Genomic DNA, 15,057 nt, shown 5'->3' on the forward strand with positions numbered 1-15,057 from the left:
GCGAAAAAAAAAAAAAAAAAAAAAAAAAAAAAAAAAAAAAAACAAGTCTCTTAGACAAACACTGCCAGTATCAATCAACTGAATTCAAGCTTTCAAACTGTGACATTTTAATATTTTAATCTATCTAAGTAGGTAGAGAATGTGGCACTCTGGAAGCCGGATTACTTCACCATATATCCACAATCCCTCACCACCACTTCAAAGTTGCTGTCAGACTTCTGTAGAATTAATGTCTATGACACCCACAATGGTCCTGGATTAGCATTGGAGGTGCTGACCTCCAATCTGTAATATGCCATCTAAACTGATTTTCCCCCAAAGTGATAAGTGGAACTGTGCTTAAGTCCAAAAATTTAGGACAGAGTTTTCTATAAGTCAGTCACTGGTGAGAGAATCAAAAAGGTGACCAACCGAAATTAAACTGTTCAGTCATGCTTAGGAATCAGGAAATACTACTTACCCATTCTCCAAAACACAGCTGACAGAACACACTTGTATGTATATTGCTAAGTCTTTTGTCCTTCCCTGGTTATCGCTTTATTATTTTCTTCATTCTTTTTTAGTAGCAAGTATCTCTGGGCTAAAATACCCACATACTAATTTGGCTTTGGCTTTTTATCCTTCATAGTCTCCTTATTATTCATTTTCCCCCAAAATTTCAATCAATAATTTTATTGAACAAATGTTTACCAAGGACATACTGGACATAAGATGCTCTGCCAGACCTACTGGGTGGTACTCTACAGAGGAGAGATTCCATGTTGTTTGTCCTACAAATAACCTCCAAGAAAATGAAAGGAAGACAATAAATACAGAAGTCTGCTTGCAGAAAAGCAGGAGATAGAAATGAATTATGACCAACTGCAAAAAGAGACAAACCAGTCAAAGCACTAAAATTTAATATTTTTTAAAGTAGATGAAATTGAAGAGGTGCATGTACTAATAGATTTAAAATCATGCATATTCTTCCCCATGAATCTGTTCAAATGTAGTTAAAAACACACATGACAAAACCAAGCAATTATAAATCCTCTGAAGCATGTAACTGTGATTACCTGCTACTCTCAGCAATATAAAAATACTTTCACCACAATTACATTCCAGCCGGTAATGTAATTCAAAACAAACAAGTCAGAGACATCGCTCAAATGGCAGAACCAACAAATACAGATGCTTTGCATCAAGGAAATGAATCCACTGAAGAAATGCAACTGAGGAGCTGCCCTCCAAGTCTTGGAGCTGGGCTTCTGGTGGAACAGCGAGGCCCCCTTCTGGGCACAATGCACAGTGCGCACAGCGTAGCTCTGCAAAGCTGCCCCCTTTATCAGAGCCAACCCTTACTGCAGTCAGGGGGGTGACCATCTGGGCCATTCTGCTGTGGATACCCTTTCCAGTGTTGTGTTCACAGTTTTAAATTTTAGATTTAAAATGTTTAATTTACCTGTTTTTTTTAAAAAAGAAATAACTATTCAACTTCAGATTAAATCGACCATTCTATTTAATTCTGCTACCAACACTCCCACCACAAACTGGCTGACTCATCCTCTTTACCCTGTGCTCCTTTTTCTTTTTACCATCACTCTTACCAGCCTCCAATAAACTGTATAATCTATTATATTTATGACCTGTCTCCCTTTGCTAGAAGATAAGCTCCATGAGGGCAGGATTCTTTGTTTTGTCCACTGATCCAGGCAACAAATGGATTCCAGCACAGTATAATTACTAGATAACAAGGAATTGTCCCATTGTTTTCTTCTTTTAAGACTATTATTCATCTTCAAAGAAGGCATAAATAAGATTTTATTATAGCAATATGCTATAATTTAAAAATGACACTTAAGTACTTGTTTGAAAAGTATGTATTTTTCTCTAAATGCTTTATAAAAGCAAGAAATCTGTTCTGTGGACCATGTAATCATAGTCTATATATATACAAGTCATATACAATTAAAAAAGAAGTCACAGGCCCCCTGTTCCCTGGAAGAACAGAGTAGCTGCAAAAACTGAAGAATCCAACTCTGAAATGCCAGTCCTGGAGAACATGCCTGCAGTGTGGCATGCTCTATCCAGACACACACCAGGCACCTGGGTCTGGATGCACATTCTCTGGAAGGTTGGCATTTTCCTGGACTGAGCATAATGTTGTGGCTGGAAAGGCATGCACTACTTGCTAATTTCTCAAACCTCAAACCTTAATTTTTTCCCCTTCTTAAAATGTCCTTTCAGCCTGTGGAAAAGCTAATAGTTGTTTATAATGATCAGACTTCTAAAAAGTGCTAATTTGTTCCCTTAACAGAGCAAAGGATGAGAGACAGATTTCCCACAGATTAACAATGTATAAACATATTATTCAAAGATGTCAACAGCTTTGAATCCAAGAATTTTGTCCAGGTCACTTTGGGGCATGAATCTTTCATCGGAATGAGTTCAAGATTTCTGACATTCCTTTTTCCGAACTTTTGATCTTGGTGCTATGAAAAAAATAGAAAAGGAGAAAATGAAAGAGGTAGGCTCATGTCAGATTCTTTTCACACTGACTTGTTTTAATGGAGGTACATCATATAAACTGTAGGAAACTGACCATTTGGATTTTCTTGTTTGTAGAAGGTCTTTAACATTTCCACTGCTTCCTCAGCCCGATATCCAGGAATGCACTGATAAAATGAGAAAGTTGAGAATGAACAAAGGCCTATGAAAACGTGTGATATCCCATAAAAACAGCAATATATACATGATTATGCACACAGATTTCAGATGTTAATATACATTGGGTATACAATGTTCGGAACACGGGCAAGGAATGACATTTCCAGAAGAACAGGAATACAGCCTCAGTCAAACACCACTTTCAATCAACTATTACTTATCAATCAACTATTATTAAGTTATCAGCTATGTGATCTTGAGTAAGGAACGTAAACTTTCTATTCCTTGTATGTAAAATGTAGCTAATAACAGCCCTCACCTCAGAGGGATTTTGTGAAGATTAAATGAGATAAAACATGTTAAATACCTGGCACATCATAAGTGCTTCTTAAGTAATAGTTATTTTTATCTGCTGTTATCGACTGGTGGTTCATTAAGTGTTTGATGCTATAGAGCTAGGGTTGGCAAATTATACTTGGTGCACCAAATTCAGTCCATGGCTAAGAATGGTGAGATAAGGATGGATTTTATATTTTTAAAAGATTGTTTAGGGCCGGCCCGGTGGCGCACTGGATAAGTGCGCCGCTTGGGAAGCGCGGCGGCGCTCCCGCCCGAGGGTTCGGATCCCACACTCACTGGCTGAGTGAGGCGCGGGGGCAACACCGAGGGTTGCGATCCCGTTGCCGGTCCCCGGTCCGGTACGGGGGCAACACTGAGGGTTGCGATCCGTTGCCGGACACGGAAAAAAAGATTGTTTAAAAAAAAAACAAAACACTATACAACATGAGTGCCTCACAAAGGCTAAAATAATGACTATTTGGCTCTGAACAGGAAAAGTTTCTTTCTTTTTTTTTTTTTTTTGTCTTTTTTTCGTGACAGGCAACGGATCGCAACCCTCAGTGTCGCGCCCGCACCCGCATCGGACCGGGACCGGCAACGGGATCGCAACCCTCGGTGTTGCCCCTGCTCCTCGCTCAGCCAGTGAGTGGCCGGTCCGTATGCGGGATCCGAACCCTCGGCGGGAGCGCCGCCGCGCTTCCCAAGCAGCGCACTGCAGCAGTGCACCACTGGGCCGGCCCAGGAAAAGTTTCTTGATCCTTGCTATAGAAGATTTTTGTTTTTAAGGTGTTCAATTTGTTCTCTCTTTGGGATCGAACTGGAGAAAAGAGATCAAAACATGTGAAAGAATAAATAAGAAACTATGATATTGGTAAGGAGTGATATTATATGAAATGTTACATGGAGAAGATAAAGCTTGAACTTGCTTTAGAGATAGAGACTATGTAAAGAGATTAAGCAGAGCACTTCAAGGAAAGAACAAGAGTTGTATGTGAGGAAACCGGCTGATGGAGATGGGGAGGGGGTAGATCGCTAAGGAAGCATTTGGAAAGAATTGAGGAGACAATACAGGGTTGAAGTACATAAGGCTTTGATGGATTGTCGGAAGAGTTTGGCCTTGATGCAGTGCACCCTTCTGAAGTGCATGAAATGATCCAAGGAGCGTCTGAACACAGTGCACAGGAAAGGAAGGAGCCAGAAGGCACTAGCACAGAGGGCTGGAGCACCACCCACTCTGGATGTTGTTGGGAGTGAACCTCCCTTTCTCCTGTGTCTTCAGTCTGTTCTTGCCTGGGTCTACAAAGCCTGCACAAACCTTCCCCATGACAGGAAACAACCTTTCTTCCACCCTTTGTCCTCGCAAGCTACCCTGCTCCTGCCTGACAACATTTCATACTGCACTTCTGCTCTCGTTTTCTCCTCAACCTCATCCTCACTGGCTTGTGTTCCCAAGACCCCACTGAAGCTGCCCCTCAGATATCCCAAAGACCCTACTGACCAAAACACTGGTCGGTCTCCTTTCTGCCTCCTCAACTCTCCACAGTTGTAGAAACAACTGACCATACCCGCTTCACTTTAGAACACTCTCCTCCTTGGCTTCTCAGTATTTCATCACTATAACTGTTGCTGTTCAGTCCCTTCACAGCTGCCTTTGCCTCCTGCCATGTTAAGTGTGGGTGCTCCCCGGGGCACCCACCTCTCCACTGACAGGCACCCATATGCACACTCAAAGGCCTCTCCTCTCACGTGGAGTTAGAGCGATAGTTCTTTACCTTGGCTGCTCAGCAGAATTGCTTGGGATGTCTCTATAAACATACCAACGTTCATCTCCCGCCTTCTGACTCAGCTGGTCTGGGGCGGGACCCAGCACGGGCATGCCCAAAAACTTTCCAGGTGATTCTAATGTGCAGTCAGGTACAAGAACCACTGAGTTATAGGTGGAGAAGGAAATTGCCTCCAAGATACCAAGATAATATTTTCAAGTATCCATTATAGCTACAAATTTGCAGCTTCCATAAAAAGCTCACATTCTTAATAAAAAATTGCAGAAAAACAGAGCAGATAAGTATTATAAATGAATCACCATCTTCTTGAAAAGAATAGTTCTGTAGGTCTCCTCTGTGAACTTTAATGCTGCTTATACTATAGTATTAAAAGAAGATCTATAATTCTGCAATAAGGAACTAGCATCCCACCTCCCAATCACTCCCTGCCCCCTGAACCCTGCCAAATAAAGAAAACACAATATCCAGAAGCCTGGGTGTTGGGAAAATACAGGAAAATGGCCAAGGGCCCCTCAGATGTTCAGAATCTTGCTGAGCATTTGATGTACATAGGCACGTGCACTCAGGTGTTCCTTGGTTATCGTCCAATGTAACTGTGCGTGTACCCAGGTGTCCTGGGTTATGGACTTAAGTATAAAAGATTCGTGGCTCTGATCCACGGTGCACCCCCCAACCCCAGGATACCCTTCTGCCGTGGCAGTGGCGGCCAGGGGGAGGCCATTGCTGATGCTCCTGCTAGTGCCCCTGGGGCCCTCAGCAAGGCCACTGCCACCGCCGGACCTGTAAGTTACCAGACCTGTAAGCTGCTGCCGCTGAGGAAGCTGAAGACAGAGCTTGTGTTGTATGCCAACAGCTCCTGGGATCTTCCCCAATTACCTAGCATGGACCTGCTTGTGAGGGGTCTGGGGACCCAGTCTATACAATGGGTTTGAAGGGTCTGAGCCCTAGCTCTGACAGTGTAAATGGAAACTTAGTATAACTAAAATAACTAAAACTCAGTAAACATTTTGGCTTTAGGTATGATCTACCTTGCTTTACACTGGGGTACCAGTGTTTTCTTTAGAATCTCAAAACACCTCAGAAAACAAAACATGGAGATATGGTTTCAAGCTATGGGCATTCATTTTCAACTGAGCCAATGTGGCCAGGTGCACACACTGAAAATGCACTTTTTTGGGTTCAGCCAGATCGACTTGGCAGAGATGTGTGAAAAGAACCGTGTTTGTGCCCTCATGGTACATGTGTTAGAGAGAAATGTTCCACTCACATCTGACATCCAAGGGCTCATCTTTGTTCTGCCCAGAAACTTTGAGAAATTCTTTAGATCATTTTCATAAAGGAAATAGAGAGTCGATAATTCATTTGCAAAGACTTATGTAAGCAAAATTTGAGTTACTAATAGAAGTGATTGGAAAAATCAAATCCCTTTGCAGATGACTTTAATTGTACCATTTACTCTCCATCATTCTGCTAGTTTCTTTTCTGATGTGATGTTGAAAGTCATCTACATTCAAATGTACAAGAGTTGTTAGAAAAGCTAATGTTCAGTTGGGAAAACTCAAGACAATGTTTTACAAAACTTGCTCTCAGTAGGATTCAGCTAAATACAGTCCTTCATAGGTCCTTATAATATTCTAAGAATACCTATGGTCTATGAAGTAAACTGCCCACCATGTCCAACATTTGATAAATATGTTTCTTTTTAAAGCATAATACTTTTGGATTAACCTTACATCTTGGAGAGAAAAACAATCAAACCAGTCTTGGTATGCATCCACAGGCCAAACTCTGGAATACGTATTCTTAATGCTTACAGTCTTAAACATAAAAATTTTGGGAGAAGGAGCAAGATTCAACAGAAAGTAAAATTTCTAAGAGATTAAAAACATGTAGATTCTTGGGCCGGCCCGGTGGCGCACTGGAGAAGTGCGCCGCTTGGAAGTGTGGCAGCGCTCCCACCGAGGGTTCGGATCCCATGTGGAGACTGGTTCCCGCTCACTGGCTGAGCGCGGGGCGGGAGCAACACCGAGGGTTGCGATCCTGTTGCCGGTCGGTAAAAAAGACAAAAGGGAGGAAAAAACAAAACAAAACATGTAGATTCTTGGGCCGGCCCGGTGGCGCACTGGAGAAGTGCGCCGCTTGGAAGTGTGGCAGCGCTCCCACCGAGGGTTCGGATCCCATGTGGAGACTGGTTCCCGCTCACTGGCTGAGCGCGGTGCGGGAGCAACACCGAGGGTTGCGATCCTGTTGCCGGTCGGTAAAAAAGACAAAAGGGAGGAAAAAACAAAACAAAACATGTAGATTCTTGAGTCTGGGGAAAATTTCAACATTAAAAACAGAAGAAAAAAATGAAAATACACTGATTGATTGCTAGATAATAAAAATAGCATGTGGCAATCAAGCAAAATGGTTGAATTTGTGTTCACTATAAATAGCATCACTGTCACTGACACGGGCCAAGATTCACCAAACCTGGTACAGCATGGAGCTGGTAACATTCATTGAATAAAAACTCTAGTAGCGAAAGTGCCTTTAAACATAACTGAAGGTGTGGGTGAAGACTGTTAAGAGTTACCTGGAATGGTTGGGGACTTTCCCTCAGGAGAGATTCTGTGAATGAAAAGAGGTAGGCATTCATCTAGAAACTCATACCTGTCATCTTATACGGAGTCATAACTGAACTCAACCAGAGGTCCCAAGACCCTGTCTGATTCTGTCACGGTTTCTTAGTATATTGACCATACACTAATTATTCACAAGCCCATAATGAAATGAAAGTAATTAGAAAGAAAGAAAAAGCATAAGTAGTCCATATTACCTGAAATGGTCTCCCAGTATTTGGTAATTCAGCAGAGGCAATATTTAGAACAGAGCCACAACCACCAAATCGTTCATTCTGACAGCCATAAACAACTAGCGGGATTTATAAGACAGAATTAAGGTCCTGCACAAAATGTGTAGTTCAAGTGTGTATTGTGACAAAATTAGGGGAGTTTTTTTTTTTTTTTTTTGTCTTTTTCCGTGTCCGGCAATGGATCGCAACCCTCAGTGTTGCCCCCGTACCGGACCGGGGACCGGCAACGGGATCACAACCCTCGGTGCTGCTCCCGCGCCTCGCTCAGCCAGTGAGCGGGAACTGGTCTGTATGTGGGATCCGAACCCTCGGGTGGGAGCACCGCCGCGCTTCCCAAGCGGCGCACTTATCCAGTGCGCCACCGGGCTGGCCCTAGGGGAGTTTTATAGTAGCCATCCTGGAGAGGAAAGCTCGTGCTACTCTTTAAAACAATTAAGTTTAGGATTAGTCTTAAAAATCATACCATCAGTTACACAAAAGAAAAAGGTTTAAAGTATTTGGAAATTAACATCTAACAATTGCAAATAGGATGAAAACTGAGTACACTGTTGCTTAGTGTTCATAGTTTAGAGCTCTCTGATCTTTCCTAAATCACTTTTTTAGAATCATTAGAGAATTGGAAACAGAAAGGCAGAAATTTGATCAAGGGATTTTCACCATTTAAAAATAACAGATTGTATCCTGATCTTTGCCCAAATAAAATATAATCTGTGTCCCAATACAAAACATACCAAAGCTAAGCCACTCCGTAAGGCGGAATGAAGAGAGAATTCTTAGTTACCCATAACTGCCCTTTTATAGAGATTAAACATTTTATCATACTCAAAAACCTCTGTATTATTTTTAAGGTGATAAAATTATTCACACATACATAGTAAAATAAGCACATAAAATATGCAAGAATGAAATTGAGTTTTTGGATTTTCAAGTAATTTTTTTAAAGGATCATCAGAGACTGATTGTACTCAGTATTTATGTTGCTTACTCTGTGCAAGACATAATCCAAAGAGCTGTAACTCGATTAATTTTCCATTTACTTACAATTATAGATTAAGTTTTTTTATACATCATAATAGGTATTCATGGCAAAAACAAAGAAAAACAGATAAACACAGAAAGAAGTTTAAATCACCCATAATCCATTATCCAAAGGCAAAATATTTAGGTCTATATTCTTCAGAACTATTCCTACACATACTGTTTTATAATCTACTTTAACCTAACTTATGATTTACCCTTTTATAACACTTTTAGTTCTAAGCTTTTCTTTCTCTAGCTTATTTAATAGTTCTATGTTTATTGATATAAAAGGAAATAGGTAATTTTACTATTTGAAATATCTTCCTTTTGGGGGGCAAGAGACACTATATTTTATAATGTGTTTCACAAGTCTATGTTTTCTTATGTATTAGAACACAGGTCATGGGTCTGGCCACTTTCTTGTTCATGGGAAGGGTAAGAGACATTAACCTCTGAAGTCAAAGGATACTCATCAGGCGGAGAGCAGCTGCACACATAATACATGGCTCCACGGTGACATATAACACGGTGTGTTCAAATACTTCAGAAGGACTCTTGCCACTTCGACGACACCAGTCTAGGACCTGATCGATGGCCACCATTTCTGCATGTCGAGTAGCCTTAAAAGAGAGGTGCTCGCATTGACATTTGTCTGCTGTACATAATTGCTATTTTACAAATACACAAAAAATAAATTCCAAACCTGTGCCTACCATTTCTGCCAACATTTTAATGAATAAGGTTTCAGGACACCTTTAGCAGTTGACAATGTATTCCCTAGTTCAAGAACCATAATCTCATCAACAAAACACACCTAATCTGAGATGCCATACAAATCATGATATATGTTTAGGTAAGTACCTAAGTAGCTTAGGGAAACTCTTTCAATTAAAATGCCATAGAGGAAATAAGTCTCAAAAAAAAAAAAAAAAAAAAAAAAAAAAAACTATGGTTTTTGAATATTTTAGGGAAGCTTGAAATTTTCATAAGCTTGTGTGTTCCAGTTCCAAATATATTTTCAATGCTGTCACTGACTTCACTCTAGGCAAATCTATATTTCGTTTACTGGAATGTTACCACATACATTTTTGGGGGGTGAAATTTTCTACACTGGCAGACTCTAAGGAAGCAGAGATTTGGTATTGGTCTCAGACACCTCATGTGAGGCAGTATGGTACAGGAGAAATCACACAGCATGTGAAACTGATAACATTTAAATTTGAATCCTGACAATGACACTACTAATCATGTGGCCTTGGGCAAGTTATCTAACTTCTCCAAGCCTTGGTTTCCTCATATGTAAAGTCGGGTACTCTGGCAATTATACCTCTACAGGTCATAAAGCAATCTGAATTAGATGAAGCACAGTGCCACATAATGCTATATATGTACCCTGCTAGCTCTCTTCCCCTTTTCTTTCTCCCTTACTAAAATAGTTGAATGTGACTCATAGATCCTATACACAACAATTATTTATAATATGCATGACAATAGCATTCATCAATAATTTAAACTGAGTGCTAAATATGTACAAGCCGCTGTGCTAAACAAATTCTGTGTAGGATTAAAAAGTCTCTGTCCTCAACAAGCATAAAATCTGAAGGGGCAAACAGAAAGGTGCTCATTTACCTGTGATTTGGGGCAAGGTGTGAAAAGTGCTGGCACAGCGGCCCAAGATGCCACGGAAGCCAGAGGCAGATGGGAGCAAAGCTGGCCGAGAGGGGCTGCATGGGTGAATCACAGAATTATAAACTCAGAGAGAAAAAGGTACTTTAGAAGAGAGGTTTTCAAACCTAGCTGCATACCAAAACCAATTGGAGAAATTGTTTAAAGTTTCCCCAACTTGGGTGCTTTTTCGAAATCAGGTTCAAAATTACTGAATCAAATCTCCCCATGAAACCCCCAAAAATAACTGAATCATTTCAGTCAACTCCCTTATTTACTGCTAAAGAAACAGAAGCTACATTAGCATATATTAAAGACACACACAGCTGGGAGAGGAGGTGGTATCTGAGACAAAAGAAGCACTCTGGTCTCCTCATTTGGGGTCAAGAGTCTTTCTATGTTGTATCTATAGGGTAATCTCTATGACACAGAACACCAAAATAAACCCAGGTTAATTTCAAGGTACGGAAGAAATCTGTACCTGGTCATTGGGGGTTTAGACAGATATTGTTAGGACATTCAATGTTCTCATGCTAATGATACTGAGCCACAAAATATGAATTGGGAGATTTGACAATTACTTAAAATACAGAATTACACTCCCAAATAAGTATTTATATATTCACTAATTGCTGTTATTAGGTTTATTACTTATCCCACTGATATTTTGATATCCTCATTATAATTACTTTGTAAATCTGGGTTCCTACTTTACATGTGTTTTGCTAAATCTCAGGGTTTTTTTTCTTTTTGATAGATGTGACAGATGAACTTTAAAGTCTCCATAGCACCAGTACCAATATCAACTTGTTCTCTGGCTCCCAAGATCACATGATAAGATCAAAGTCCATGCGAATGGCATTATGGTTATAAGTTATCCTTGTGTCCACCTAGTATTTTTTATAATCATAAAATTTGGTGCTTCATTTATACTTCCCAAGTACACTTACCATGACACACTGTTGTGATAGCACATTTAAGTGTTGCCTTAAACCATGATCTTCCCAACCTAACCACAATAAAAGTAACACAAACTATTAAAGTGTACATATGTAGCTACAGAGATAGCTGGTGTCAGAGACCTTATTCCTTTGAATTATCTGATATCCAATATCAGATATATCTGATATAGAAATACCTTCCTTTATATAATCCTTTTATACTTCCCTCCAAAGTTATAAATTGAGGATTTTTTTTTTTTAATTTACTAGGAGGAAAACATTATTTAAAGTTACAAAAAATGCATTACAAATTGACCTATTTTGTAAAGTGGAATTTGCATATATTAGATTGGCTTAAAATGGAGACGGACTTGTTTCTTCCATGCTAACAACGTGAATGTAATAAAATCCTCCGTTGGGTTTCACTCAAGTGTTAAACTCCATGAAATAGAAAGTGATCCACTAAGATTATATTGTTCCATTAAATTTTTCTAAATTTTCCACATTAAAATAAAATCAACATGTATCACTTTCATAATAAAAAAAAAAATGGCATTCAAATAAAAAAGACGTCATGGAGAACTACCCACCACTGATAGCTACGGGACTATATTCAGTATATATATATATCCCAACAGTGATAAGTTCACTCTGTTCCTACCATCACTACTGTATGTTTGCAATTGCACTATTCAACCCACATACATTTTTGGTTTGATTAACTTCATTTCTTCCCTTCCCCACAACTTCATTGTTGTAGACCATAAGGCAGCCAACAGGAACTTCAACGTTTTCAAGAGCTTCTTTGGCCTGAAACACAAAGTAGAAAATCTGAGAGGTAGTGCTCAATACCTGAGAAGACGATAGCAAACAAATACTCATAGATGCAGCATGAACAGACACATGTGTATAAACACTAGAACAAGGAAATGCAGCTGAGCTTGCCCTTTTCTCAAAGACAGTTCCATTATAGTCTTTGGTGCCATGTTCTCTATTGTGTGTCCACGTTAAGGGAAACTCGGGCATCAAGCCCCTTCACAGGTCCTGAGCCTGTGATCTCACTGGAAGCAAATGGAATCAAAGGACTGTTATTGACCAATGTTCTTAAAGTGCCAGGGTCTATGCCCCTTTTCAGAGATAGTATACATATTTGCAAAGAGGTAGGAGAATGAATAATATTTATAAATCCTTTATTAGAATTTTTTTGTCATTGCAATTCTACTTGCTTAATTTTTTGTTTCTCTAAAAATTACAGGAATTATTCTCTGGAGTCCCAAAAGCATGAAGGTGACCAGACTTGATGTCACCTTGTTCCACAATTTCTACTCTAAGTTTAGGAGCCCTCTATGTAAAAATGGCACAACCACTCTGAAAAACATTTTGGAAGTTTCTTTAAAAAGTAAACATACACATAAGCTATGACCAAATTCTACTCCTAAGTATTTATATAAGAAAAAGGAATACATGTCTACAAAAAGCCTTGCAAAAGAATGCTCATAATAGCTAAAACCTCGAAAAGCGCAGGTGTCCATCAACAAGACAATAGATAAATGATGGCATATTCATGCAATGGAATGTTACAAAATAATAAAAAGGAATAAACTACTGACACCTCTACAACATGGATGAACCTCACAGGAATGCTGAGTAAAAGAAGTCAAATACAAAAGCAGACAATTCCCATCACGTGAAGTACCAGAGCAGACAAAACTACGGCGACAGAAACTGGAACAGTGGTTGCTTTGTGGAGGGGGATGTGTAGATTGATTGGGAAGGGTTACCAAGAAATTTTCTGGGGTGGTGCACACTTTCTGTATCTTGATAACAGTGTGGGTTACACAGATGTCTGCATTATTAAAAATGGATTGAAGGATACATTTACTATCTGTGCATTTCACTGTATGTCAAGTATATCTCAATTGAAAAAAAATCAATGAGAAAAATAAGTTTAGGAACACTTCCACCACTGCTAGGCTGGGAATGGCAGACCAATTATTATATTCCTAAAGGCTCCCCTCTATCATAGCCCATTCATTTTTCTTCTAGCCCATTCATAGCCACTGTGGGCTATAGGACAGTTAAAGAATCCTACCTTCCACGCAGGAAGGTTACACGTGGGTACTACCTGATACTGTTTCTGAGAGAGAAAATAGGAAAAAGCGTAACCCTTGGACTAGTGTATAATAATTTCCATCTCACTGTAGTCAAGAGAATCCAAGTACAGCTATTTCTAGAAAGGCAAGGCATTCCTTACTTTGGCAAAACTGAGGATGCATTGGAGGACTTAATTCTCATTTAAGTGTAGGTATTTATACACACCACAGGGCATACACGAGAGCACTTCAAAAAGTTCATGGAATGATTCACATTATCTTTTAATTTCATTTTTCCATGAACTTTTTGAGGTACCCGTGAACAGTGCAAAGTTGAAGGCATTACTGAAATCTCTGTGTTCCATTTTCTGCTCTACCTCTTACTCCCAGCTCTACTTTATACTAGTGACAACTTCCCATTATAGCACATCCAGGAGTTCCTTAGCTAATCTAATCGTGCTCAGCTGACACCTACCTTTCATTTGGCCAACAGAGGAGAAACGAGAAGTACGTAGTGGTAGTAAACTGGACCTCCCCTTTCTCCTCCTGGGTTATGGGATAGAGATGGGGCATGGAGAGCTATGAGGCGACAGTATCTGAAGCAATAAGACTGCATTGTCCAGGACTGTGTCATCAACTACCCACAGGCTGGTTGTTCCAGTTCTTTAATAATGAGTAAAGCACCACTTTATACAAAGTTCAAAAGCCTAAAGAGTTCCAAGGTTTGATGAATACACACAAATGCACCATGGACTACTACAGAAAGGAAGCCAGGAGGAGGACTGATATCTAGGGAGGATGGATCTCGCTCATTCCCACTATTCTAATATTGCACATACCACTCCTTACCCTCTTACCTACCTTCCTAAAGCCCATACTTCCTTACCACGCAATTTAGAATTTAGACATGGTATCTGGATCTATGTAATCTTAATAGCAGATTAAAATTAATCTTAATAGCAGATTAAGAAGAGATTCCCAGTGAGGTAGGAGGAAAATCTGGATTGTTTGGGGTTTCAGAAGACCTCAGAAAAAAACTAGCCACGGAGGAAGGGTAGCCAACTGTGTTGAATTCAGTGACATGAAGGCGATTTAGGGAGAACGGTGGAAATGAAAAGCTGTGGCTTGAAGAGTGACTTACCTATGGATTAAATTTCTACCTTCCAACCATACTTTCCCCAACAAACCTCTTATGAGGTAACATTATGTCTATATCTCAAGTATTCTGAGAGCTTACAATTCACTGAAAGTATACTTTGACCCAGGACTATTTAAAACTCTTTATAAGTATTAATTCATTTAATTTACACCCTATAAGTACAATGATCTTTCCCATTTTACAGATGAGGAACCTCAGGCATGGGGATGTTATATAACTTGCCCATGTGAGAGAGCTGGGACTAGAGCCCAGAGAATCTGGCTCTACTCGTTCATCTGTTCCACAAATATTTGTGGCACACCTACCAGGTGCCCAGTTCCAAGGTTCTCTGCCACAGTTCTGCCTCTAATTTCTACTTTAGTAACTTCAGTCATTTCACTAATCACATACTTTATCAAGGTGTGGGTTCAGATTGGGTCAAGAGACAACAGGAGAGGGAAGAATTAGCGAGAGTGAGATCCAAAAAGTTTTTTTTTTTTTTGTCTTTTTTCCGTGTCCGGCAACGGATCGCAACCCTCAGTGTTGCCCCCGTACCGGACCGGGGACCCGCGCCGGG

At 40.0% G+C, this 15,057-nt stretch overlaps 1 protein-coding gene across 1 annotated transcript in view; it reads right to left on the reverse strand.

Moving 5' to 3' along the window:
* Positions 1-882: 882 nt before the first annotated feature.
* The window catches only part of ADAT2 (adenosine deaminase, tRNA-specific 2), a 30,511-nt gene continuing 16,336 nt past the window's right edge, over positions 883-15,057 (reverse strand). The window contains exons 2-6 of the mRNA XM_008578862.1: positions 11,955-12,059; positions 9,113-9,263; positions 7,588-7,694; positions 2,582-2,654; positions 883-2,471 (exon numbers count right to left, since the gene is read on the reverse strand). Of these exons, the coding sequence (XP_008577084.1) occupies positions 2,428-2,471; positions 2,582-2,654; positions 7,588-7,694; positions 9,113-9,263; positions 11,955-12,059 (480 nt within the window). The 3' untranslated portion in view covers positions 883-2,427. The remainder of the gene's footprint in view (positions 2,472-2,581; positions 2,655-7,587; positions 7,695-9,112; positions 9,264-11,954; positions 12,060-15,057) is intronic.

This window comes from Galeopterus variegatus, unplaced genomic scaffold (genome assembly GCF_000696425.1).
Source record: "Galeopterus variegatus unplaced genomic scaffold, G_variegatus-3.0.2 Scaffold1775, whole genome shotgun sequence".
Classification (NCBI taxonomy): Eukaryota; Metazoa; Chordata; class Mammalia; order Dermoptera; family Cynocephalidae; genus Galeopterus; species Galeopterus variegatus.